Source organism: Heptranchias perlo, chromosome 2 (genome assembly GCF_035084215.1).
Source record: "Heptranchias perlo isolate sHepPer1 chromosome 2, sHepPer1.hap1, whole genome shotgun sequence".
Classification (NCBI taxonomy): Eukaryota; Metazoa; Chordata; class Chondrichthyes; order Hexanchiformes; family Hexanchidae; genus Heptranchias; species Heptranchias perlo.
Genome location: NC_090326.1, coordinates 58,854,497 through 58,881,132, shown reverse-complemented (window position 1 = coordinate 58,881,132; position 26,636 = coordinate 58,854,497). Strand labels below are relative to the sequence as shown.

General features: G+C 42.2%; 1 protein-coding gene across 3 annotated transcripts in view; it reads left to right on the top strand.

Annotated features, from left to right (window-relative positions):
* Positions 1–26,636, top strand: part of LOC137339542 (triple functional domain protein) — a 522,426-nt gene that overhangs the window by 397,523 nt on the left and 98,267 nt on the right. For all 3 annotated transcript variants that reach the window (XM_068001904.1, XM_068001903.1, XM_068001905.1), the window contains one exon: positions 1,004–1,247. In XM_068001904.1, coding sequence (XP_067858005.1) covers positions 1,004–1,247 — 244 coding nt within the window. The remainder of the gene's footprint in view (positions 1–1,003; positions 1,248–26,636) is intronic.

Sequence of the window (26,636 nt, the reverse complement as noted above, 5' to 3'; positions counted from 1 at the left end):
TCTTCATCTCACCCTATCAACATATCTTTCTATTCCTTTCTCCCTCATTTACTTATCTAGCTTCCCCTTAAATGCACCTATGTTAATCATCTCATTCACTCCATGTGGTAGCATGTTCCATAGTCTTACCACCCTGAGTAAAGAAGTTTCTCCTGAATTCCTTATTGTAATATAGGAAATGTGGACAACAAGGTCCCCCAACCAGCATTGAGATAATTATCAGATTTTTTTTTAGTGATGCTTGTTAAGAGATAAATATTGGCCAGGACACTGGGGAGAACTCCCCTGCTCTTCTTCGATTGGTGCCTTGGGATTTTTTATATCCACCTAAGAGGGCAGAATGGACCTTGTTTTAACATCTTTACTGCACTGTTGGGAGGTGCAGATATTGCCTCAGTACTCCCCTTAAGTGTACATAAACCTAGATTATGTGCTCATGTCTCTGGCGTGGTGACTTCAACCCACAACCTCCTGACTCATGCAGGAGTGCTACCACTGAGCCAAAGCCACCTTGAGGTGACGAATGACCCAGAGGTAGCAAAGTGAGGAACTTGCATGAATCACGAGTCTGTGAGTGAGGGAGAGCGTGGAATCACCAACTGACCCATGAGATCCCTCCACCCAGACCCATCTTCTGCACACCTTACCCCCAGCATGGACAGGCCAGCCTTATCTTCAACCTAGATGGCAATTCTGGCAAGATCCACTGGTAGAAATGTTTTTAAAATATTATGATTTCATTAACATTTTCTGACACTGGAGCCTTTTAGTGTGATTTTATATGAAATAAGTTGTGTGATTTGATTTATGTCATGTTTAAGTATTTTGTGGATCAGATTTTTTTTTGAGACATGAAGTTGCATCAAGCTTTTTGGTAGTAGATCATTCTGGAGTTTGTAAGTTTTTTCTATCTCGGAAGATGTTATTTTTGACAGGGTCAGTATGCTGCATCACTTGTGTGTTTCTTCTCTCCCCCCCCCCCACCCCCACCCCGCCTCCACAGCTCTCCGGTGGGTGTGAGTTAACAGTCGTCATCCATGATTTCTCGGCAACCAACAGCAACGAGCTGAGCATTCGCCGGGCTCAGACCGTGGAGGTTTTAGAGAGGCCTCATGATAAGCCAGACTGGTGCCTGGTGCGGACGACTGATCGATCCCCTGCTGCAGAAGGACTGGTTCCCAGCAGTGTTCTGTGTATTGCACACTCACGTAGCAGTATGGAAATGGAGGGCATTTTCAACCACAAAGGTAGGATTCATTGATTATGATTCCTGTATATATTTTGTTTATCTTTGCTGATGAGTTACGTAGGAAAAAATTAATTCAGAATCTGGTGCACCCAGGTGAGGTGTTCAGGAGTCAGCAAGCCATGCGAGGTATTTCTATTTAGTGTTTATTTATTTGACTTTACATTGGAACCCCAATTATCCAGACTCCTATTATCCTCATTTTGGGGTGATGGACTGGGGTTGACAATTGTAAACAATTTTACAACACCAAGTTATAGTCCCAACAAATTTATTTTAAATTCCACAAGCTTTCGGAGGCTTCCTCCTTCGTCAGGTGAACGGTGTGGAAGTAAGTGGTACTCAGGGCTACCAGCATTTTTTTCTTATTCACTCTTCTCCTCTATTCTGCTCCTGCCGGCAAGGCTAGCTGGCACTGAAATAATTAATTGATTTTCTGGCTCAGAGCTCTCCCACCTGCAACTCCAGCCATTGGACTTCCCTCAGACTCAAGAGGAATGGCCAAAACTGCTCCTGTTATGCCACTTAACATCCCATCTACAGAGATAAGTAGTGAAGGCAGCATGGACTCAGTTCTAGCTACATTGATGTTATTGTAAGCTACTGACAGTTTCACTGGAGGGGTATGCACCTTGCCGTTAGCACTCACCTCTGTACCTGTGGGTGCCTATGGTTGGTGTTGGTGATGCAATTTTGCCCTTCTGTCTGTGGGCTGTGGCGGGTCAACAACAATTTGCATTTATATAGCGCCTTTAACGTCATAAAACAGGAGCATTATCAAACAAAATTTGACACTGAGCCACATAAGGAAATGTTAGGACAGGTGACCAAAAGCTTGGTCAAAGAGAGAGGTTTTAAGCAGAGTCTTAAAGGGGGAGAGAGATAGAGAGGCAGAGGCATTAAAGGAGGGAATTCCAGAGCTTAGGGCCTAGGCAGTGGAAGGCACGGCAGCCATTGGTGGAGTGATTAAAATCAGGGATTTGAAAGAGGCAAGAATTGGAGGAGTGCAGCGATCTCAGAGAGTTGTAGGGCTGGAGGAGGTTACAGAGATAGGGAGGGGCGAGGCCATGGAGGGATTTGAAAACAAGGATGAGAATTTTAAAATTGAGGCATTCCCGGACTGGGAGCCAATGTAGGTGAGCGAGCACAGGGATGATGAGAGAATGGGATTTGGTACGAGTTAAGATTCGGGCAGCAGAGTTTTGGATGAGCTCAAGTTTATGGAGGGTGGAAGATGGGAGACCAGCCAGGAGAGCTATGGAATAGTCGAGTCCAGAGATAACAAAGGCATGGATGAGGGTTTCAGCAGCAGATTAGCTGAGGCAGAGACGTTTAGGGGCGATGTTACGGAGGTGGAAGTAGGCAGTCTTGGTGATGGAGAGGATATGTGGTCAGAAACTCATCTCCAATGGCTGAACTCACAAGCGGATGCATGGGAGAACTTTGAGTTTGTAGTTCAGCTTTTCCAGTGCCAACTGTTATCATGCCAGCTGAAGCAGAGTAACACAAGGGAACACTGCTAGAGAAGACTGAAGCAAGTGGGTGAGGAGAGGCAACACATTTAAACCTCATCTGTAATCCGCACTGTAATTTTGGGACTCTCAATTGTCATTACTAATTTCTATTATCTGTTAGGAGGGCCCTTCCAGTATGGGAGATAAAGATTCTGCTGTATTTCTTTCTGACATCATGTTAATGCTGAATGTATACAAACTATGTGCTAATTCAAATCTAACAACTCTCCCATGCAAGGTAACAATCTTATTCCTATTGAGGATCGTGATTTCATTATAATGGAGGACTTTAATACCATAATGCAGAGTTGCACAAAAAACACAAACCGTCCTGCTTTAAATTTGTACGGGCATGTGGAGATTACAGCGGGAGGTGGGAGGGTTGGTGTACATGCACAGGAAAATCTTTCTAGATGTGATGGCGTTGAATTTCCTGTAAACGTGTGCCATAATAATGACCCATTTACTGTGTACGCCATTATTCTAGCGCAGAAGTTCCAGGAAATGATGGCGTAAATGAGTTATGCTAGTTTTTATGCCATTTGCACTGCTCCGCCAAGACCCTCGTGGAAACAAGTAAAAGTTAATTATAATATTCCCCCCCCAATTCGAAATGGCATCAATGGCAAAATACCATGAGTCGCGCAAGTTTTTTAACCACTTGCAGGCACACTGCTGAAGAAAGAAGCACACACAGCTCGGTCATTGAGACTAAGACTGACGACCTTGGAACTGGTAAATGGATACTGTTGTGATGTTTTTATAGAGGCTTAAGCAAAGAATTCAATTCCCTTTGGGTCAGAGGGCCGCTGTAGGATTTTCTGTGAAATATTCTTTCCCATCAGGTAGCATGGCAGCTTGGCTCCTCATTGCAGCAACTACAGTGAGTTTATTTCATGGGGCTATGTCCTCATGTGCATTAAAATTGAACCCGGTACGTCAGGTAGACAGCAGCTTGGCCCTTATTGCTTTGGCTACAGAGAGTCTTTGAATTCACTAATCAGTGCCTGATGCTAGTGTGAGATGAAGGAGTTACAGTCAGCCCTGTAAGCATCTCGGGAACAAAATGAAAAGCTATCAAAGTGACTGTTATTTTTCCTTTCTTAATTCACTAATCTTGATCTTTTTGAGTATTGTCAAATATACAAAGTACTCTGTAGGTGCGATATGATTTGTGACCTTTATTGGCCGTTGATGGTGCTGCTTCTGATTCGCCACCATCCTCGCTGTGGTGTATTTATTCCCAGTAAATTTTGCTTTTCAATTCACCACTGGAGTATCAGGCATAGAACAGTTTAACTTATGGCTTATGTGATTGTTTCTTTTTCTATTCAAGATGAAATGTTAAATCTTGTTTTAAAATCCAAGCCGAAAGAAAACACTGTTCTCGTGGCATTTTTTTTTCCTGAAATGAAGTTCCATCCTGGGTAACAATTTACTTTAAGCACAGAATCAGGGAACAAGATAATGTGCATGCTTATAAATTGGAAGACGACTGTGAAGAAAAGATAAATCTAGTCAAAAGAAAACAGCACAGGGGCACACTGTATAAGAGAGAACCGAAGAGAAGGCAGAGTGAAAAAGCACCCAGAGAGGGATTAGATGGAGGGTCACTAAGGAGATTAGATATTTGACTACGTCTGTTGTGATTTAATGTTTTGAAGGGGAAAGTGGATTTCATGGTGCCTGTAAAGTTACGGTTATGGTGAGGAACAAATGAAAACAGATTGATGGACTATGTATGGATAATAGTCCTGCAGCCCATGTGACACTACTTGCTGTTTTTAACTAGGTTTATATTTTGTTTTTTGGCTGAGGTGATACTTTGAGTCACAATTGAAAATGTCAAACCTGGGATTTGCCCAATGTTGGCAGTTCTGGCTAATGTTGAATTTGTTCTTGTGGGCCGTTTGGAAGCAGCATCACTAGAGAATTGGCCTCCAAATTAAAGAGAACTGAGTGGAAATTCCTATCTCCATTGACATTCACACACCTGTGATTGCCACAGTGGGCAAGTTTTGCCAGTCTCAACCAAGTAATATAAAAGGAAGGGAACTGGCTGCAATTCCATTTTTAAAAAAAAACCTAAAATGTGCATTCAGATAGGCCACCCAAGTAGTGGAAGATCTCACACTCCTGACTCAGAATTCTTTACTTAGTTAAAATCTTTAAATTGTGATAGAAGTACCATATGAATCAAATGCAGCTATTCTTCATTATCTTCTATTTTAATGGTGAACTATCCTCCTTGGGACTGGAGGTTAGCAGATTCTTTTGGGATACAAATGGCTGCAAGATAGCAAGCCTGATGGAAGTTTGGAATTGAGTCAATCATCTGTGGCACAATCGGTAATCTAATAATCTGAGCCAGCCAGGTCCGCAGTACTCCAGGAAGCCATTGATAAGTGACCAGCCAGCCTGGCTCATTGATGGGACCTAGTGAGGTAGAGCTGGTAGCGGGGGTGGGGTGGGGGGTAGGATTTTTCTTATACAGCTGCAGCCAACCTTGCAAGCTTAAACATTGCTCCATTCTGATAAGACGCATGGTTTCAGCTGGTTCAACTCCAGCAATACCCCTGCCCACACTTGGGTATCCTTAAACCTTGGCTGTTGCCAACCTGCCTAATCTGTCTGGACTTAGATAAGTTGGCTGATTCCCTAAAGGGAGAGAGTGCACTCCACATTGGGCAAACAACATTTTTCCATGAATGAATTTCCTAGTACATGGTGGTGGGTTTCTGCACAAGTCAAATACCCAGCTGGCCAAACAAAATCTGTTACTTTAATGTGAGATCAGTTGTGAATGGAAGTTTTCAGAAGGATGTGAACATATGCACCATTATGCTGAACATTTTTAATGTTTTTACTGCAACAAATTTCCGATGTTTACCATTTACAAAGTAATCACAAGCTAGACTTTATGGGGGTGAATTGGCTTCCATTGAAGTCAGTGGAAAGGTATTAAATGGACTGCTGATTCACTACGAGCCTGTTTCGTGCTACTGGCGAAGACCAATTTCACCCCCTGTGTGTTTTATGCTTATGTTTATGATTTCACAAACACAAGTAAGCAGTTAGGAAGGCAAATGGTATGTTGGCCTTCATTGCAAGAGGATTTGAGTACAGGAGCAAGGATGTCTTACTGCAGTTATACAGGGCCTTGGTGAGACCATACCTGGAGTACTGTGTGCAGTTTTGGTCTCCTTACCTAAAAAAGGATATACTTGCCATAGAGGGAGTGCAGCGAAGGTTCACCAGACTGATCCCTGGGATGGCAGGACTGTTGTATGAGGAGAGATTGGGTCGACTCGGCCTGTATTCACTCGAGTTTAGAAGAATGAGAGGGGATCTCATTGAAACATATAAAATTCTGACAGGGCTAGACAGACTAGATGCAGGGAGGATGTTCCCCCTGGCTGGGGGGTCCAGAACGAGGGGTCACAGTCTCAGGATTTGGGGTAGGACATTTAGGACTGAGATGAGGAGAAATATCTTCACTCAGAGGGTGGTGAACCTGTGGAATTCTCTACCACAGAAGGCTGTGGAGGCCACGTCACTGAATATATTTAAGAAGGAGCTAGATAGATTTCTAGACACAAAAGGCACCAAGGGGTATGGGGAGAGAGTGGGAATATGGTATTGAGATAGAGGATCAGCCATGATCATACTGAATGGCGGAGCAGGCTCGAAGGGCCGAATGGCCTACTCCTGCTCCTGTTTTCTATGTTTCATTATTAAAGATGAGTGGTGGAAATTTTCCCCATATGTGTTCTAATTGTTCGATCAAGGGCCGTGGAATAAATGTTCTCTGTTAATGGTTTTGATTTTAATCTACAAACATTTGTCTTAGAAAAGAGCATTTTAATTGTAATATACAGGATTTAATCAGAAACAAATGTCGTGTGATTCACTGAGTATATGAGTTATTTAATCACAGTTCAGTCATTATAAAGATAGTAGTGCTAGCATCTTTGTGGATTGGTATATGATACTTCACTACCCAAGATGAAAAGGAGCAGTCCAACGATAATATAAATGCCCACCTCGTTTGCATTATCTATAATGCCATTGAATGTGAAATCATACAGATTAGAACATACTTATAAAGGTGATTGAGAATATTGCTGTTTCTTAAATTTGGAAACTTTAATCTGACGTCTCCTATTTAAGCTGTACTGCTCCTCATATAGCTAAAATTTTTGAAAAAGTTGTCGAAGGACTGTTTGGCCAACGTATTTTCTGTTTCCATTATTGTATGTGTAAATTTAAGAGATTTGGATTACCTCATTCCTCCTTAGTTTCCTATGCCATTACATTGACCTTTTCACTGGTTTCAATAAAGTTTTGTACTAATCCCCTGAGTAACTGCTGGGGGGGAAAGCTTTTTTTCTCACAATTTGAAAAACTGAAAACTCAACATGTGTTGTAACTGAAATTCTTGACGGAAAATTTTCTAAGGAAACAAACTTTTTTTTCTCTCTGGAATATTGTTCTGTTTTGTGTTGTTTTACCCTGATCGTCCCCTATCCAGGTACTTACAATTTTTAAAGACTGTTTGAATTCATTTTTGGATTTGAGCTTTATCAATTCAAGTACTTGCACATCTGAAGATTCAATCCCAGCAGTAACAAACCTCCCTCCACTACCACTTATCCCTTGGTACAATGATTGAGCTGGTGGGGGCAGATGGGTTAAAGAATTAATTCCCCAACTATAATACACAATCCTAGGAGAAATGAACATACATAGATTTCACAAATGAAATAAATCAAATACTATTTCTATAATTCAGTATTCTTCAATAAGTTTATGTCAATCTTATTAAAGGCCAATCTTATTAAAGGCTATCAAAGACCATTCTCAGCACTGCAGCATACTGCACTTCTTCACCCCAGGGGGAGGGGGTAGTCTGGAAGCACCGGATCAACTTTTCTCTTAAAACTATAGGATCTATAGTGGATCCTGGGAAGCCTGTACTTTCTAATAGCACACTTTGTTTTTTCTCCTTGGATTGCAAAGGAGTGAATAGCACTAAATCTGACTATCTCATAGGCATGAATAGAGGCCCAGAGACACAATGAGCAGCAAGGGCCACAAGTGAAGCGAAAGTGGGTTTTCAACAAGGCCCCTGGGCCATTTTACAAATACCACTGCTGTAGTTGATGGCTTTCAATAATTACAGCAATTCCTTTAGAAAATTAGCATCCAGGGAACTGTCCATACATCCTACTCCAAAAACCAGCACTTGGAATTTCAAAAATGTTTTCAGCTCTGTGATTTTGGTTAAAAGCCCTTAAAACCAGTGAAGTGTTCTATAGCCTAATTATGATCCACCCACACAGATAAATTTCTCCTGAGACACACAAGGTAACCTAATACAGCTTCTAACAGTTCAGGCACTCTGTCTTGTACCATGAACTACTTGTCCCTGCAGTACCAAATATTCCAAGGGCATCAATTGTAGCAATTTAAATATTTTGTCTGCATGTGGTTATCAATTGATTCAAATGTTTTATTTTATATTTGCACAACTGTAATATGATGAGGTTTGAAGATACATGTTGATTGCATCATAACTCAGACCAATATACTGTTCCAAGCAGTGTTTTTTTAAATCATTTTCTAGTTCTAGCAGGTGTGTTGAAGAGAAATGTAAAAGACAAAAAAACAGTTTTCAGCTAGGAAACACCGATTGCTTTCACTCAAGCTGCTCCTGAATTTTAAAAAAATTATGGTGAAAATTTTGATCAGTGCTTTTTTGCAAAGATGAAACTGTTCACCGCACTGATGTTCAGAACTAAGATTTCTGCTGAATGTGAGTGGCGCATGACTTTTAATGTGTTGCAGTACTGAAGCAGACATGTATCCTGGGTGTTTCCGGTTAGAAAGAGGAAATTAGTGGGTGAAAGCAGCTTTGACAGAAGCTTGGAAGCAGGTTACCTCCCAATCTCTCAGTCTGGGAAGGTCCACATCATTGACAACAAAATGCCTTAAAAATGGGGAGGTTGAGAAAAGTTTTTCACAGCAAATCTTTCCTGCTCTGCTTCCGCATGGTCTAATATTGCATGTGTCTCTTCCCCTTACCCCATACACTCCCTCCAGAATTAATCTTGCTTCCCCTGCCAGTTCTTGAAAACTGAAAGCTAATTACATCCTAAGTTTTAAGACATTTTTCCCTCTTAATTTCCCCAGCAAGTACATATGTTTAAACAGCGAAGTTATTCTGAATGAGCATCTGTATTTGCACAGCTGAGTAACTTTGATTGCAATGTGAAGCTGGTTATAAAACAGGCATTTATGGTCTATATTTACACAGAGCACAACTGCACATATAAGCTGCCAGTATACTGCTGCCCAACCTTTTTTTTGGAGGATCTGGATTTAAATTTGATTCTTACAAGTTAGAAGATAATAGGTTAGGAACAGGAGTAGGCCATTCAGTTACTCGAGCCTGTTCCACCATTCAACTAGATTATGGCTGATTTGTATCTGAATTCCATTTACCTAACTTGGTTCCTAACATCACTCTGAACGGCCTAGCTCTAATTTGAAGGTTTATGCCCCCCCCCACCCCGTTCTGGACTCCCCCACGAGGAAATAGTTTCCTTCTATCTACCCTATCAAATCCTTTAATCATCTTAAACGCCTCAGTTAGATCACCGCTTAATCTTCAATACTCAAGGAAATACAAGCCTGGTCTATGCAACCTGTCGTCATAATTTAACCCTTTTATCCCTGGTATCTCTCAGGAGAATTGGTGATGCACCCACTCCAAAGCCAATATATCCTTCCTGAGGTGTGGTACCCAGAACTCCAGATGCGGTCTAACCAGAGCTTAATACAACTGTAGCATAACTTTCACCCCTTTGTGTTCCAGCCCTCTTGAAATAACATTCCATTAGCCTTTTTAATTATTTTTAGGACCTGTCCACTAGTTGTTAGTGATTACCGTACTCTAAATCTTTCTGCTCCTCCACGGTTCCTAGCTTCTCACCATTTAAAAAATGTTCAAATATTGGTTACCTGATGTTTAAAGAGACAGACAAGTCTAGGGGAATATTTTTTGTTCAAAGTGCTTCCCAATTTTATAGGAAAGAAGTAATATACTCAATAGAATTTACCCACATAGAGGCTCTCAGTTCAACTCTGTCTTTCTCTAGGCTGGTAAGAGATCAGAGTACCCAGTCTATGGCATGATTTCGCAAGATCCTATGGCTGAAGGCTGTTCTAGTTATATCCCCTGTTTCTAATGGAATTGCTCCAGGACTGATATTACCAGAGCAGCCTGACGAGGAGGAAAATTGATTTGAGGTTCTCCAGTGGGTATAAAATTGTCAAAGGAAATAATTGACTTTTTTTCTGTAAAATGGAAGAGTACTCTGCACAAATAGCATTCACCTTTGAATCGCCGTCCCCTTTAAGTGCTGGTGAAGCAAAGACTGCTTTTTCAGAAGTGAGAGGAAGCGATGGGTTTTTAACTACCTGTAATAAAGCAGATGATTTTTCTAAATACCAAGTATTCAGCATTTTTCAAAGCTGAGGTACTGACCTTCTTGCGAGCTATGTGTTTATCTCCTGATAAGACAAAAGGAGAATGACGCTGAGGGAATCCATTAAGGTATATCGCTGTGAAATATTGTCACTTTCTGAATTATTAACCATAATGCTAGTGCTCTATTCAAAAATAATGGTTCCAAAAAATATTTTTTTAGTTATTTATATACCATTGGTGCTCCACGTCAGGTTCCACATGTACGCTGATGACACCCAGCTCTGCCTCACTGCCACCTCTCTCAATCCCTCCATAGTTCTCGTTTGTCATATTGCTTGTCCGACATCCAGTACTGGATGAGTAAAAATTTCCTCTAACTAAATATTGGGAAGGTCAAAGCCATTGGCCCCGATATTACAATGGAGGCGGGATGGCAGCAGCGGGGTGATTGGGCGCGTGGGTAACCCGCCCAATAAAAAAATGTCCGTTTCGCATGCGATCGCGATTCAATTGGTGCCACTTAACATGGCTTCTGGGTTTGCCGTCCGAAAGCTTTGCGGCGGGCAGACTGTGCACCTGCTTCACGGTCTGTCAGCTGGAGGAGCTCTATTTAAAGGGCCACTGCTCCAAAGGCTTTTGCTGGAGCAAAGACCCAGAAATCACAATGGAGCAGCACAGGGGCAAGACAGCTCCAAGGTTTAATGATGCCTCACTCCAGGTGCTACTGGATGGGTTGAGGAGGAGGGATGTGTTTTACCCCGCGGACAGGTGGAAGTGCCCTGCCTCTGCCACCAAGAAGGCCTCGCTCGAGGTGGCAGAGGAGGTCACCAGCTGCAGCTACATCTCCCACAACTGGATCCAGTGCAGGAAGCAGTTCAATGACCTAACTAGGTCAGCAAAAGTGAGTACACTTACTGATTCTCCTACATTCCGTGGTGCACATCACCGCCCCCACCCCCACCCCCCCACAAAAACTCATTCTGTACTGCCAAGACTACTCCATCACATCTCTCCTGACACCTACTTAAGGCTCATCCTCAACTTATCTGCACTTCCTCAGCACTTCCTCACCTCCCCATTAGTCACCCCACCACTACCACTCACCTCAATCCTCATACAATGTGATGGCCCTGTCTCATACTCACCCTCTGATGCATCTCTTTCACGGTCAGCCTCACCCGAAGCAATGCATTCATCGGTTGGCCACTTCACCATCACTCACTCACATATCTGTTCTTTCTCCCCTTCTAGGAGAAGAGAGCACAAAATGCACGCGAGGACAGGAGAGGGGGGGGGCCTCCACAAACGCTGGTCCTCACAGACACGGAGCAGGAGGCGCTGGAGATGAGCTGCACCCTCAAGTGCCAGTCTGTTGGGGATGCCGAGACTGGCACCCACAAAATTCGGGTGACACAACTTTAATATTCATCACACACAATATGAATTGATGTTAACAATGCTTGGCATGTTCAACACTTCAGTATGCTCATTGCAACATGGCATATCTGTGATGATGCTTAATATTGCCTTCTGTTCTCTTACTGGGCCTTCAGTGGCCGCTGTGACGGGCAGAGGGCAATTCCTCAGAGGACCTGCCGGCCTCTGAGGGTGCACAGTCACATCTTAGTGAGCCATCCACCGGCGCAGATACTCACACCTCGGTGGGTCCTAGTCCTCAGTTAGTTGGGTTGGCACCTGGTGAGTTACCACACACACGTGAGCACGAGCAGACACTGGTGGCGGGGCAGCTGCGGAGAGTTCAGGCTCTGCTCAGCTGGTGCGGAACCCTGGGGGCCATCCTTTAAAAGGAGAATGATTGAGGGACAGCAGCACATTTGCGAGGTATTGGAACAGGTGCCACGCGCACTCCACAATAGTGCAGAGGATGGAGGAGTCCACTCCTGCATGAGTGGAATGGTGGCACAGGTTTGGGAGGGAATCTCTGAGATAGTGTCACAGGGACGTAACCGAATCTCTGAGATAGTGTGACAGGTAAGTGCGGGAATGTCTGCGATGGAGAGAAGGCTAGCCTCCGTTGAGCTTCAAGCACGGCTCACAAATGAGTCCATTCAGGCCATGACAACGGCCGTTCGGACTCGGGGGTGAACAACATTCTGCCGCCTTAAACAGGCAGACAGAAATTTTACAACTGGGCTTCCAAGGCAATCATATATGTCCTCCAAACTGTTCTCCAGTAGGGTGGTAGGAGTGATATGGGCCTGATCCAGGAGAGGGATGATTGCGAAAGGGCATGGAAGTGGGGACGCCACTCAAAGCACTGCCAGGTCTCGCCCATTGCCCCCCTCTTTCAACTAGTACCTGCAATGCTGCCTCCTCTCCAGGTGGCTGAGTCGACCCCTGCACAGGTGCAGGTGGAGCAGTCTTTGGAGGGGCCCTCATGGGCTCCAAAATCCAGAGGGCATAGGCCCAAAGCATCTAAGCAGTCCGGGCATGAACATGAGCAACCTGCCACCACCTCTGCTACAACCACAGGGGATACACCACGTAGAAGTAATCATAAGAGAAAGGCGAAGGGTACGCACAAGGGTGTTTGACAGACTGTCATGTTTTTCATTTATATTTAGTTTTTATTAAAGTGACATTAAATTTTATGATTGTCACCACTGCTGCCACATCTTGACCATTCTTGACTGGCTTTTGTGATAGGGCCCTTTCATGAGGTTCATCATGATCACACTTGATGTCACCCATTGGGTCACTTTACAGTGGGTCACTTTATAGTGGGTGTATGTGTATTTGCAGGACTGTTTTGTGCAGGGAGGGGTGGGGCTGGTGTGGGCGCTACTCTTTCCAGATGGTGTGACGACTGGACTCTTCACACTTTCTGATGTTATGAGAACCGTTCACATATCAGTGACTTGCTGGCCTCATGAGCAGCCAGGTGAGCTGCTGTTCTGCCCATGGGTTCCTTCTCCTCCTCCTCCTCCTCCTCCACGTGGGTGGCAGATGTGGATGGGGCCTTCTCAAGTGGCACCCTTCTCTGTTGTTGCCCACTGTGCTCTTGTGCAGGTGCCTGTGGCGCAGCACTGTGTTGTGGAGCTCCAAGTGGCGGAGGTGGACGCCGTGCCAGGCGAGGCTGGTGATGTTGCTCGTCCTCAGATGTAGTGGTGAATGCAGCCATGGCACTCCCCTGATGGTGTGAGTTTGAAAGGGTCCGAAAAATTGTTAAATATGTGTGAACAGAAGAATTGTGAGTGGAAAGTAAGAATTTTCAGTGAAAACACAAAGATCTTGCAGCCAAAAGTTTGTGTGAAAGAACTGAGTGCCCTGCTGCAAGAACTCACCTTTTCTCCCCATCTGTCAAACAAGCATTTGAATGTGCAACTGGCTGCTGGCTGAAACACATCTGGCAGAACATGGAGTGTTTCCCACACCACGGGAAACACGCTGAGGATGTTTCAAAGTCGGACCCCTGCCTTAATGTGGACAAAATTAAGTACTTTAAGTATCTAAATTGGTGTCTTAACTATCATCCTGCCAGCTTTAATTGCCGGTGGGACTTCCACATTCGGGAGGTATGCGTGCACCCAGATGCATCATGGGGAATCCGGAAGTCTGCGGGTTTCGAACGCGCTCAGGATTTCCACGATTTTCGGAGCCCCCCCCCCCCCCCCACCCCCGTCCCCGTCCCCAACACACCCGCAATTTAATTTTAAAATTGACCCCATTGTCTTTGGTCCCCGCCACAAACTCCGTTCCCTAGCCACTGACTCCATCCCTCTCCCTGGCCACCGTCTGAGGCTGAACCAAACCGTTCGCAACCTTGGCGTCCTGTTTGACCCTGAGATGAGTTTCTGACCACATATCCGCTCCATCACCAAGACCGCCTACTTCCATCTCCATAACATCGCCCGTAAACGCCCCTGCCTCAGCTAATCTGCTGCTGAAACCCTCATCCATGCCTTTGTTATCACTCACCTGACGAAGGAGGTAAGCTCCGACAGCTTATGATTTTCAAATAAAACTGTTGGACTTATAACCTGGTGTTGTAAGATTCCTTACATTTGTCCACCCCAGTCCATCATCGGCATCTCCACATCTTTGTTATCTCTAGACTCGACTATTCCAATGCTCTCCTGGCCGGCCTCCCATCTTCCACCCTCCATACACTTGAGCTCATCTAAAACTCCGCTGCCTGTATCCTAACTCACACCAAGTTCTGTTCACCCATCACCCCTGTGCTCGCTCACCTACATTGGCTCCTGGTCTGGGAACACCTCGATTTTAAAATTCTTATCCTTGTTTTCAAATTCCTCAATGGCCTCACCCCTCCCTACCTCTGTAACCTCCTCCAGCCCTACAACCCTCCGAGATCTCTGCACTCCTCCAATTCTTGCCTCTTGCGCGTCCCCGATTTAATCGCTCCGCCAGTGGCGGCTGTGCCTTCAGCTGCCTAGGCTATAAGGAATTCCCTCCCTAAACGGCTCCATCTCTCTACCTCTCCTCCTTTAAGATGCTCCTTAAAAACCTACCTCATTGACCAAGCTTTTGGCCATCTGTCCTGATATCTCCTTAAGTGGCTCAGTGTTGAATTTTGTTTGATAATCGCTCCTGTGAAGTGTCTTGTGACGTTTTACTACCTTAAAGGTGCTATATAAATGCAAGTTGTTGCTGTTGTAGTCTTTTCCCAACTCAGCCACATCTCACTAGAGAGTCAGCAAGTCTGATGCTTCCTTGAAAAAAGGAATGTGTGTTACTCCAGTAGGTTTCACACACCTCCTAACAGCTAGACTCAGAGTGGCAGTGGCCTGGGAGTAATTTACTCATAATCTTGGTGGGTATGATATCTGGCGAAGGGGTTAAAATACCCGAAAAAGAAGGATTCTCACTTTCAACGACAAATAAACCCTGTAAATTGCCCAGCATGTTTCACAGTGAAGTTTAATCCATTCTAAATTGAATAACAAACCAGGTCAGTAAGTTCCCAAGTTGCTTTTACATACCACCTAGATGGCATTGCAGAAGGGCATTGATATGGCCCTGACCCCTCAGCCCTAGGATAGGACCATGGGATGAGACTATTCGATTGGTGGTGGTGGGGGGGGGCGCAAAAATAACTTACAAAACTATTCAAAATGATAGCTGAGTTGGCTTTACAGTGGTTTGGCACTTGTTACATCTGCATCTTGCTAGTTATTATGTTTCATTTTAGTTACTTTATTAGTTTCTCAATGAAAAACCTAGTCAGATTGTTAGGTCATTATTGGACATTCATGTGATGGACTTGGCAATAATTCAGTTCACATGATGTGGAACTAATGTGTTGCCTATTAACGTCTAGCACCATAAGCTGCAAAACTAATCATTTTAATGATGTCTTAAATGAAACCAGGGAGGTGTCAGCCATGGTTTCCAAACCCTTTCCTGTTTCTGTCTAGTCTGTCCATGTTGCCTGCCTTTGGGACTGATTTCAGTTGGACTCCCTTGATAGATTCATGTCTTAGTGATTACCGAGATTATTCTGTTGTCTCTGGGGATAGTACTTTCATACATGTGAGGTTTAAACATTGTTTTGCTATGCTATCGTAGTTGAAAAACTATATTTTTTTATACAGTCTGCTTATATATTTGCTTTAAATGGATTCCAGAATATTTCAAACAGTGAAGACCATTTTGTTACAATTTAGTCAAAATCTGTGTGTAATTGCAGTCTGATAGCACCCTGAATACTGAGATTCTTACCAGTGATCACTGAATTAATAATAACTTTTTAATTGGATCTTGTTATAACAGATCTATGCTTTGGGCTCTTTTTCTATTCAAAAAATTCTGCTAGTTTGGTTTAAGGATGGAGAATTTAGTTCACTGTAATCTTTAATTACTGAATTAGTCACCATGTGCCCAGACTATTGCATTAGAGAGCTCTCCTCCTTGGTAGCTATAAATCCATCTTTACAAAGTAGTAACTTCTTTGAACTGACCAAACTTTAGTCTTTTAGCTAAATTGATTGGAATTTAAGTTAGAAAGAAACAAAGACTAAGAATCTACAAAATATTGACTGTCCAATTCAATAACTATTAACAGAAGTTAAGTTTCATTATTTATCTCTGGGAAACAATGTAAATACCTATATGCTTAATTAATGTACAGTATTGATAAAATGTTTTGTGTCGTGCCTGTATTATGTTGGAGATTTAATCAGACTTGGTTTTCTAAAATGTGACCTCCAAATGCTTATCTGTTCCATATTGGTGTCAGGGTAAAGAAGATGCAGTTCAGGCGTTATGGACAGATTTTAGTGCAACCTGGCAACAGAGTTGAGAATGCATCTCCTCTTTCTCTCATCCACCCTCTAGTTGCACCTGTCAACTCCCCCAGTTTCATCTACCACATTTCCTGCTTGCCCTTACATCATAACTTGCACCTATCCTATCCACAGTTACAGCATATTTTATTAAAGCAATTTTTACAGATTGTTTGCACAAAAAAATAATTTTTTATGGGTCTGAAATCATTCAGTGTAACTGGAGCAGTTTCATTTGATTCACCTAGTGGATTTGAAATATTGAGCTTTGGTTTCATCTCCCCATATCTCTAATATTACGTGTTTGTTTGGCAAGTAGCTAATTTACAATCTGTTTAGAGATGATATGCTTTTTTACTGTTTATGTGCATCTCGCATTAAAAATAACCCAGCTGCAAAATTATTTATTTATGTAACAATCTTTCCCTTCGATTCATGTTAGTGATATAAAAACACACCTGTTGCTAACATGTGACTATGTTCATGTGCACTGAAGTGAAATTAAGCATATTTTTTGACCAAACTAATACCGGCTGCTAAATATTACTGAAATGTATGAACTGTTGGATCAAAGTAATGAGGGGCCACTAATGATGAGAAGGTAAAGTCTGTGTCGTTATCACAAGAATTCAATGATGATGGAGCTGCAGAACTAAATATGAAAGAAAAAATGTTATATGAATTTTTCCTTTTGATCAACTGGGTGTCTGAAACAGGCAAAATCCCATCACAATGTTAACAGTCCCCAAACTACAGAGAAATCCACTTAAGTATTTTTTTTTGGCTACTAGGGAGTGTAAACTCTTCCCAGTAGGACACGTCCCACTTTCCTGAACCTTACACAAGCTGAGTGTTCTTTACAATGACACTAACTTTTAGAGAAATATGAAGTAATAATATTTTTTTTTGGGGGGGTGAGAGAAACAGTGAAAGGAAATGTACCCAAGCGGTAAGATTATTAGTAGACAGAGATCATGGGGTGCAGATAGATAGATCTTAAAAGGTGGGAACACAGGCAGAATAAGCAACAGAGATTCTAGTTTTATATATAGGGGCATTGAATATAAAAGCAAGAAAATGATGCTGAATTTGGATAAGATATTGGTTGGGTCACATTTGGTGTATTTTATGCAGGTCTAGTCACTCCATTATGGAAAGAATATGATGCAAGTTCATTCAATCTATATGAGGTTATCATTATGAAGAAAGGTTAAAAAAAAAATCATCTTCACAAAAAATTAACAGGGATCAAATCGATGTTTTTATAATTATGAAAGATTTTGAGAGGATAAATAATGTAAGACTGTTCCCACTAATTGGTGATTGGTAACCAGGGGGCATAAACTCAGGATTATCACTAGAAGAGTGAAATTAATTTTTTTTTCCCACACAAAAGGCTTAAAAGAGAATTGGATAAGTGTTTGAAAAGGAAAATGTATAAAACGGGTAAGCATCTGAAAAGGTTATAGGTAAATTGAATTAGAGTAGAAAGCTCCAGGTGAAGAGCTAGCACCAGCACAGGCACAATGGGCCAAATGGCTTGCTGAGCTATAATTTCTGTGAGAAACCCAGAGAATTTAAACATAAATTGGTGAGGGTTTAAGAACCTCCAGGTGTGCAGAGGTACTGCTGGAGTTTAACCAGCTAAAAAAGAGCAGCTTCCCACAGGTATATCACTGTTTGTCCAGTTTAGACCATCCTATCCACTGGGGCATTGACTTGCAGGCCTATCTGGAGCTGCATGGAAACAATTTCAGACCCCAGGGGACTGCTGTAATGCACGAAATACCTTCAATAAGCCTGGCTGATTGATCAATCATCAACAATGCCGTGGAGTTACAGCGGATTTGCTTTGCAAAGGTATTGGACTACCAAGTCTGCCACAGACTCTGCCATGGCTCATTTCCAATCTTCCATTGTCAGGTGTTTCATTTGGCAGCCAACTTGACCTCAAGTATCCCATTTACTCATCCTTTTCCTCCTCCTCTCTCCCACCTCCCCCCCCCCCCACCCCAAAAGACCATAGTCACTAATTGGTCATGAATAACTACATGTAGGTATTTGAAATTTTATGCATTCTACACCACCATAAATCTTTCCCTCTTTTGTATATCAGATTTAACAACTATGTAAAATGTATAACAAGCAGGGTCTGAAGAGAAAATGAATGCCTAATATTTGCATGCTGTGCAAAAATAATATTTTTATTTTAAGGAAAACAGCTAGCTGTATTTATCATAGTGTCTTTAATGTAATAAAACATTCTGAGTGCCTCACAGAGAAGAATGCAGACACTGAGCAGGAATAGAAAGTTAGAGAGGTGGCTAAATGCACAGACAATAAGATACGTTTCCAAAGGTGGGAAGAGAAGTAGCCAAGCAAAGAAGTTTATGGACGAGTTCCAGAGAGTAAAGAAAGAACTCGCATTTATATAGCGCCTTTCACGACTGTAGGACATCCCGAAGTGCTTTACAGCCAATTAAGTACTTTTGAAGTGTAGTCACTGTTATAATGTAGGAAATGTGGCTGCCAATTTGCACACAGCAAGATGCCACAAACAGCAATGTAATAATGACCAGATAATCTTTTTTAAGTGATGTTGGTTGAGGGATAAATATTGGCTGGGACACCAGAGAGAACAACCCTGCTCTTCTTCGCATAGTGCCACGGGATCTTTTACGTCCACCTAAGAAGGCAGACAGGGCCCCGGTTTAAAGTCTCATCCGAAAGACGGCACCTCCGACAGTGCAGTACGCCCTCAGTACTGCACTGAAGTGTCAGCCTAGATTTTGTGCTCAAGTCTCTGCAGTGGGGCTTTAACCCACAACCTTCTGACTCAGAGGTGAGAATGCTACTAACTGAGCCATGGCTAACACCAGTAGGATTGAGATGGCTGAGGAGTGTGCCACAGAAGGAGGAGCAATGAGTGAGGGGCACACAGGAGATTGGAACCAAAGGACCATAGGGCTTGAGCTGGATTCTGGGGCTGGAGGAGGTTGCTGAGGTAGAGGGGGCTGAGGCTTTGGAAGGATTTGTAAACTATGACAAGGATTTTGAATTCAAACTTTTGATTTTGAAATGAAATCCCTAGACTTGTGAAGTAGAACTATAGAAACATAGAACGGTTACAGCACAGAAAGAGGCCATTCGGTCCATCGAGCCCATGCCGGCTCTTTGTAAGAGCAACCTAGTTAGTCCCATTCCCCCACTCTTTCCCCATAGCCCTGCAAATATTTTCCCTTCAAGTATTTATCCAATTCCTTTTTGAAAGCCACAATTAAATTTGCTTCCACCATCCTTTCAGGCAGCGCATTCCAGATCATAACTGCTCACTGCGTAAAAAAGTTTTTCCTCATGTCGCCTTTGGTTCTTTTGCCAATCACCTTAAAAGTGGTATCATTTGTGAAAATGTTTTAACAAGGTCAATTTCAGTGTCCAGAGAAAAAATCAGTCATGAATTTATTTTTAAAAGTGTATTGGAATTCAACAAAAAAGAGCACTGAAGTAAAGCCCTGTCTCTGAAATCGTGTTTAGGATTGAGTTCAGGTTTATGTTTTTAACAGGTGATCTTCTGAATCACATTTAATTTAATTAACACTATAGACGGATGGGGATGAATTTTCCTCTTTAACATTCCTGACACAGAGCTTTGCATGCCAGGACCATATATTGGAAATTTGGGGGCATGTTCATTTGCAGACCTACAACTTCTGTATTAATTTTAATGGATGGAAAAGTATGGGCCTCCGAGTTGAGCACTTGACTAAATTATCAATATACAGTCTCAGCAAGCAAAGCTCTACAGTGGGAGCACTAAAGACCAAAAATTACTCTCCATGGTCTTTAAGGTGAACCTTCCTGTATTCAAAAATATAAAAATAATAGAAGTGAGAGGTCATTCAGGCAGCCTCGGTGATCCTTTTGTTAGACATGTGAATTTGTGTGTTTTTTTAATTCATTTCAGTTTGCCTTAGCTTCCAACTATATCATTTCTTTCTCTGTAAATATTAAAATGCTCCCTTTCTCTGCTCACACAATCTGATATTTTTTAACATTGGTTTTATTTCATTTCCGTTAGAGTCCCATCTGTTCCTTTGCAAATTAAAATTCACAGAGAAGCAGAGTTCATTATTAATAAACACCTGTTTATCTCTATGAAGTCTCCACTGAGAAGGACTGTTTTTTCACAATTGCTTTGAACCCTGTTAAAATCTGAATGTTTCTCTTAGCCCAATCTTGTATTAGCACCCAGTAGCATTATTGCCCTATCTGTAATAACCTAGTCTTGATCCACAGATTCTGGAGCTCTTCTCACAAGGTGGGATAAAAATCACATAGGCTCACTTCTTAAAGAGGAACATTTAGAAGAAGCATCACTATTGGAATTTTAAAGTTATATATATATAACGATTACCAGTATAATTTCATTAAATTGCTGGTTGACAGAGACATGTCTTTTTGGGTCCCCTGTCCTCCAGAGCTAATCTATGGGGAAAAGTGCATGTGCTTCAGAGCTGCCATTCGTTTTGAAAGGGCCAGAAATTTGGCCATGCCTGGGAACTGATCCCTAGTCACCCAACTCTGAGAAATCTTCTACCAGCTGAGTGTGCAGCAGTACCCAGCTAGTAGTGTTTCTTTTCCTTGGAGTCAAGTGGCTGTATTTAGCTCTCAGTCCGGTTCTGAGATTTATGGGAATGATCAGGGATGCAGGTGGCCCCTTCCTATACTTGATAGCATCAAATTGCTTTAAAACGAAAGAAACTTGAATTGGTAGATCTACACCAAGCAAGATATTCAATTATAATTCAGTACTAATATGTTTATTTATCAATCTTTTTCACATAGAGATGGGAAGTGCAACGAACAGAATGTACTCCCTCTAGACTTTCCTTCCCCCTTAAGTGATGTACCGAAACATTTTGCCACACTACATATCTGTGTACTCTCTTTCAAATGAACTGTTAGCTGACAGTTGTACAGCTATCTGCTTTCATTTGAATTTGAACCTCAACATTTGTACCTTTAATCAAATCAACAACATTTTTATTTACCCCCTCCCCTCTGAAACCTCACACTCCAGCAGATAAAATGGATATTGAGCTTTGTTTTTTTCAGACTCAGTTGAAATGACAGCATAAAAGTACCTGAAAATTGCTAATTGCCAAAGCGTCTCTAGATTCTGGAACTGTCCCTCTAGATTGGAAAATTGCACATGTCACTCCGCTTTTTAAGAAAGGAGAGAGAGGGAAACCGGGGAATTATAGACCAGTTAGCCTAACATCTGTTGTGGGGAAAATGCTGGAGTCTATAATTAAGGATAGGGTGACTAAACACCTCGAGAATTTTCAGTTAATCAGAGAGAGCCAGCATGGATTTGTGCAAGGTAGGTCGTGCCTGACAAACCTGATTGAATTTTTTGAAGAGGTGACTAAAGTAGTGGTCAGGGGAATGTCAATGGATGTTATTTATATGGACTTCCAGAAGGCATTTGATAAGGTCCCACATAAGAGACTGTTAGCTAAGATAGAAGCCCATGGAATCGAGGGAAAAGTACGGACTTGGTTAGGAAATTGGCTGAGCGAAAGGCGACAGAGAGTAGGGATAATGGGTAGGTACTCACATTGGCAGGATGTGACTAGTGGAATCCCGCAGGGATCTGTCTTGGGGCCTCAATAATTCACAATATTTATTAACGACTTAGATGAAAGCATAGAAAGTCTCATATCTAAGTTTGCCGATGACACAAAGATTGGTGGCATTGTAAGCAGTGTAGATGGAAACATAAAATTACAAAGCGATATTGATAGATTAGGTGAATGGGCAAAACTGTGGCAAATGGAATTCAATGTAGACAAATGTGAGGTCATCCACTTTGGATCAAAAAAGGATAGAACAGGGTACTTTCTAAATGGTAAAAAGTTAAAAACAATGGATGTCCAAAAGGACTTAGGGGTTCAGGTACATAGATCATTGTAGTGTCATGAACAGGTGCAGAAAATAATCAATAAGGCTAATGGAATGCTGGCCTTTATATCTAGAGGACTAGAGTACAAGGGGGCAGAAGTTATGCTGCAGCTTTACAAAACCCTGGTGAGACCGCACCTGGAATACTGTGAGCATTTCTGGGCACCGCACCTTCGGAACATTTGGCCTTGGAGGGAGTGCAGCGTAGGTTTACTAGAATAATACCCGGACTTCAAGGGTTAAGTTACAAGGAGAGATTACACAAATTGGGGTTGTATTCTCTGGAGTTTCGAAGGTTAAGGGGTGATCTGGTCGAAGTTTATAAGATATTAAGGGGAACAGATAGGGTGGATAGAGAGAAACTATTTCTGCTGGTTGGGGATTCTAGGAGTAGGGGGCACAGTCTAAAAATTAGAGCCAGACCTTTCAGGAGTGAGATTAGAAAATATTTCTACACACAAAGGGTTGTAGAAGTTTGGAACTCTCTTCTGCAAATGACAATTGATACTAGCTCAATTGCCAAATTTAAATGTGAGATAGATAGCTTTTTGGCAACCAAAGGTATTAAGGGATATGGGCCAAAGGCAGGTATATGGAGCTAGATCACAGATCAGCCATGATCTTATCAAATGGCGGAGCAGGCACGAGGGGCTGAATGGCCTACTCCTGTTCCTATGTTTCTACCTTGATTTCATGTCTGCACCCATGAAAGATGTGTATTTGTTTTTGAACTGGCTCTTTCTGTATAATTTAAAGAAATCTGTGGTTCAGAATGACCTTATGTTATGGAGGGAGGAATGGAGAATGGTTATAATGTTCCTAATCCCAGCACATTCTGTCATTTAAATACTAGATTTATTTTTTGTGATGATCAAATACTTCACAAAATTTCACCTGTTTAAATGAAATAGTAATAAATGGGTGCTGTCAGGTTTGTTTTCTTACCAACAGAGTGTATGTCCTCGTCAGCTTGTCCAAAATGTCATTATTCACTGTTGTGCTAATGGTTTCTCAGTTGAAAGACTGGGTCTGTTGTATCAAACTTTATGAAGAGTTGTCCAATAAAGCTTTCTTTGTTTTTGACCAAAGCGAATGCAAGGAAGTAATGCGGTACGTAAATTTTATAGGACGGGTCCACCCTTCATCTCTTCAGTGCTGCAGAAGAACTAAACTCAGCAAAAACTACCTCCTAGAACAGCAGCATCTTTGTCTGTAATGTTGGCATTGTGGGCACAAAAAATCCAATCCCATTCATTGCACATCTGTGCCTTAAAAACTAAAAACGCAGCCTTGTGTCCTTGCTTTAAGTTGTCGTGGCAAAAAAAATATATAACATCAGGCCTGTTTCTGCCATGATCATCTCTTTTTAAAATAATGTAATTTATTTATTACTGTTGCTGACATAGAAATCGAAATCATAAAAGGTTACAGCACAGAAGGAGGCCATTCAGCCCATCAAGTCCGCGCCAGCTGCATGCAAGAGCAGAGCAATCCAGCTAGTCCCGCTCTCCCGCCCTTTCCCCGTGGCCCTGCAAATTTTTCCTTTTCAAGTACTTATCCCTTCTGAAGGCCATGATTGAATCTGCCTCCACCACCCCCTCAGGCAGTGCATTCCAGATCCTAACCACTCGCTGTGTAAAAAAGTTTTTCCTCATGTCACCTTTGATTCTTTTGCCAATCACCTTAAATCTCTGTCCTCTGTTCCTTGACCCTTCCGCCAATGGGAACAGTTTCTCTCTATCTACTCTGTCTAGACCCTTCATGATTTTGAATACCTCTATCAAATCTCCACGCAATCTTCTCTGTTCCAAGGAGAACAACTCCAACTTCTCCAGTCTATTCACATAACTAAAGTCCCTCATCCCTGGAATCATACTAGTAAATCTCTTCTGCACCTTTTCTAAGACCTTCACATCTTTCCTGAAGTGCGGTGCCCAGAACTGGACACAGTACTCCAGTTGTAGCCAAACCAGTGTTTTATAAAGGTTCGTCATCACTTCCATACTTTTGTACTCTATGCCTCTAATATAAAGCCCAGGATCCAGTATGCTTTTTTAACCACTTTCTCAACCTACCCTGTCACCTTCATCGATTTGTGCACATATGCCCCCAGATCTCTCTGTTTCTGCACCCTTTTTATAGTTGTGCCCTCTAGTTTATATTACCTCTCCTCATTCTTCCTACCGAAATGTATCACTTAGCATTTTTCTGTGTTAAATTTCATCTGCCACGTGTCCGCCCATGCCACCAGCCTGTCTATATCCTCTTGAAGTCTATCACTATCCTCCTCACTGTTTACTACCCTTCCAAGTTTTGTGTCATCTGCAGATTTGGAAATTGTACCCTGTACACCCAAGTCCAAGTCATTAATATATATCAAGAAAAGCAGTGGTCCCAGCACTGACTCCTGGGGAACACCACTGTACACCTCCCTCCGGTCCGAAAAACAACCATTCACCACTACTCTCTGTTTCCTGTCCCTTAGCCAAATCTGTATCCATGCTGCTGCTGCCCCCTTTATTCCATGGGCCACAATCTTGATGATGAGCCTATCCTGCGGCGCTTTATCAAATGCCTTTTGAAAGTCCATATACACCACCTCAACTGCGTTGCCCTTATCTACCCTCTCTATTATCTCATCAAACACGATTTGCCTTTAACAAATCCATGCTGGCTTTCCCTAATCAATCCACCCTCATCCAACTGACTGTTAATTCTGTCCCAGATTATCGTTTCTAACAGTTTCCCCACCACTGAGGTTAAACTGACTGGCCTGTAGTTGCTGGGTTTATCTTTACATCCTTTTTTGAACAAGGATGTAACATTTGCAGTTCTCCAGCCCTTTGGTACCACCCCCGTATCTACGGATGTTTGGAAGATTATGGCCAGTACCTCTGTAATTTCCACCCTTACTTCCCTCAGTAACGTAGGATGCATCCCATCCGGACCGGGTGACTTATCTACTTGAAGTACAGCCAGCCTTTCAAGTACCTCTTCATCAATTTTTAGCCCATCCAGTATCTCAACCATATCTTCCTTTACTGAGACTGTGGCAGCATCTTCCTTGGTAAAGACAGATGCAAAGTACTCATTTAGTACCTTGGGCATCCCCTCTGTCTCCATGAGTAGATCTCCTTTATGGACTCTAATCGGCCCCACTCCTTTTACTACCTATTTACTGCTACTCATATCAAAAAAAAATTCTTGCATGAATCTTGCCCTTCTTTGGACAATTTGAAGACAAGAAAAACTTCCCAGCGATCTGCAGAATAAAGATTTTTCAAGTTACTTCTTGGTGAAGCCAAGCATGGTAATTATGCTACAAAAGAATCCAACTTCCAGAGCTTTAATCAGGAACAGATCTGGAGTTTCACATCCATTGTGTTGCCCAATGCAATGTTATTTCAGCTCAGAAATCCACAAAAGGTATTCTGTAAACAAGCTGTAATTCAGACAAGCTCTTCCTAGCCTTGTTGATATTTGTAAATGGACCAATTCCAATATTGTCTTCTCTGGTTACATGAAAAACATCATTGTAATTTCCCATGTGAAGCCCTGTTGTGCATCCTTATGTGACTGCCCACAATAGCAAGTTCACAATCTCAACTGGGAAAGGACGGTCTCCAGGCACTGTGGAGTCCAGATCCTTTCTTGAACTGAAAAGTTAGAGGACAAGTCAACCTGGCTCAAAAATAGCATAGGCATATCCTGGTGAACAAGTCATCTGGCCACTGTCCTGCTCCATAAAATGGTTTATGATGTAGGGAGAGACTGAAGGCATGAAAATACTTCTTTAAAAAAATAGAAAAACAGTGCTCTTTAGGGCACTTGCATGTGGAGCAGGTCAGAGAGGATTTGGATCATCATCTACATCACAAAGCAATGCAGTCAGGATAATAGGTTGACACCAACATTTTCCAGAAATGCACACGTATATACTGATGCTTTTATACCGCAAGTAACACTAGATGTGATTTTGGAGCCGGGCTTCTGCGATGAGTGTGCCATGTTTCGACCTTTTTATTCCATATACTCTATTCCAGGATTAAATCCACTCTTAAGTTTATCTTGAAGTATAGTCTCTAGTGCAAATTGAGAGGTTAGTTGTTTTTGTATGTATCTGTAAACCATTTCAGAAAAAGAACAGAACTTTG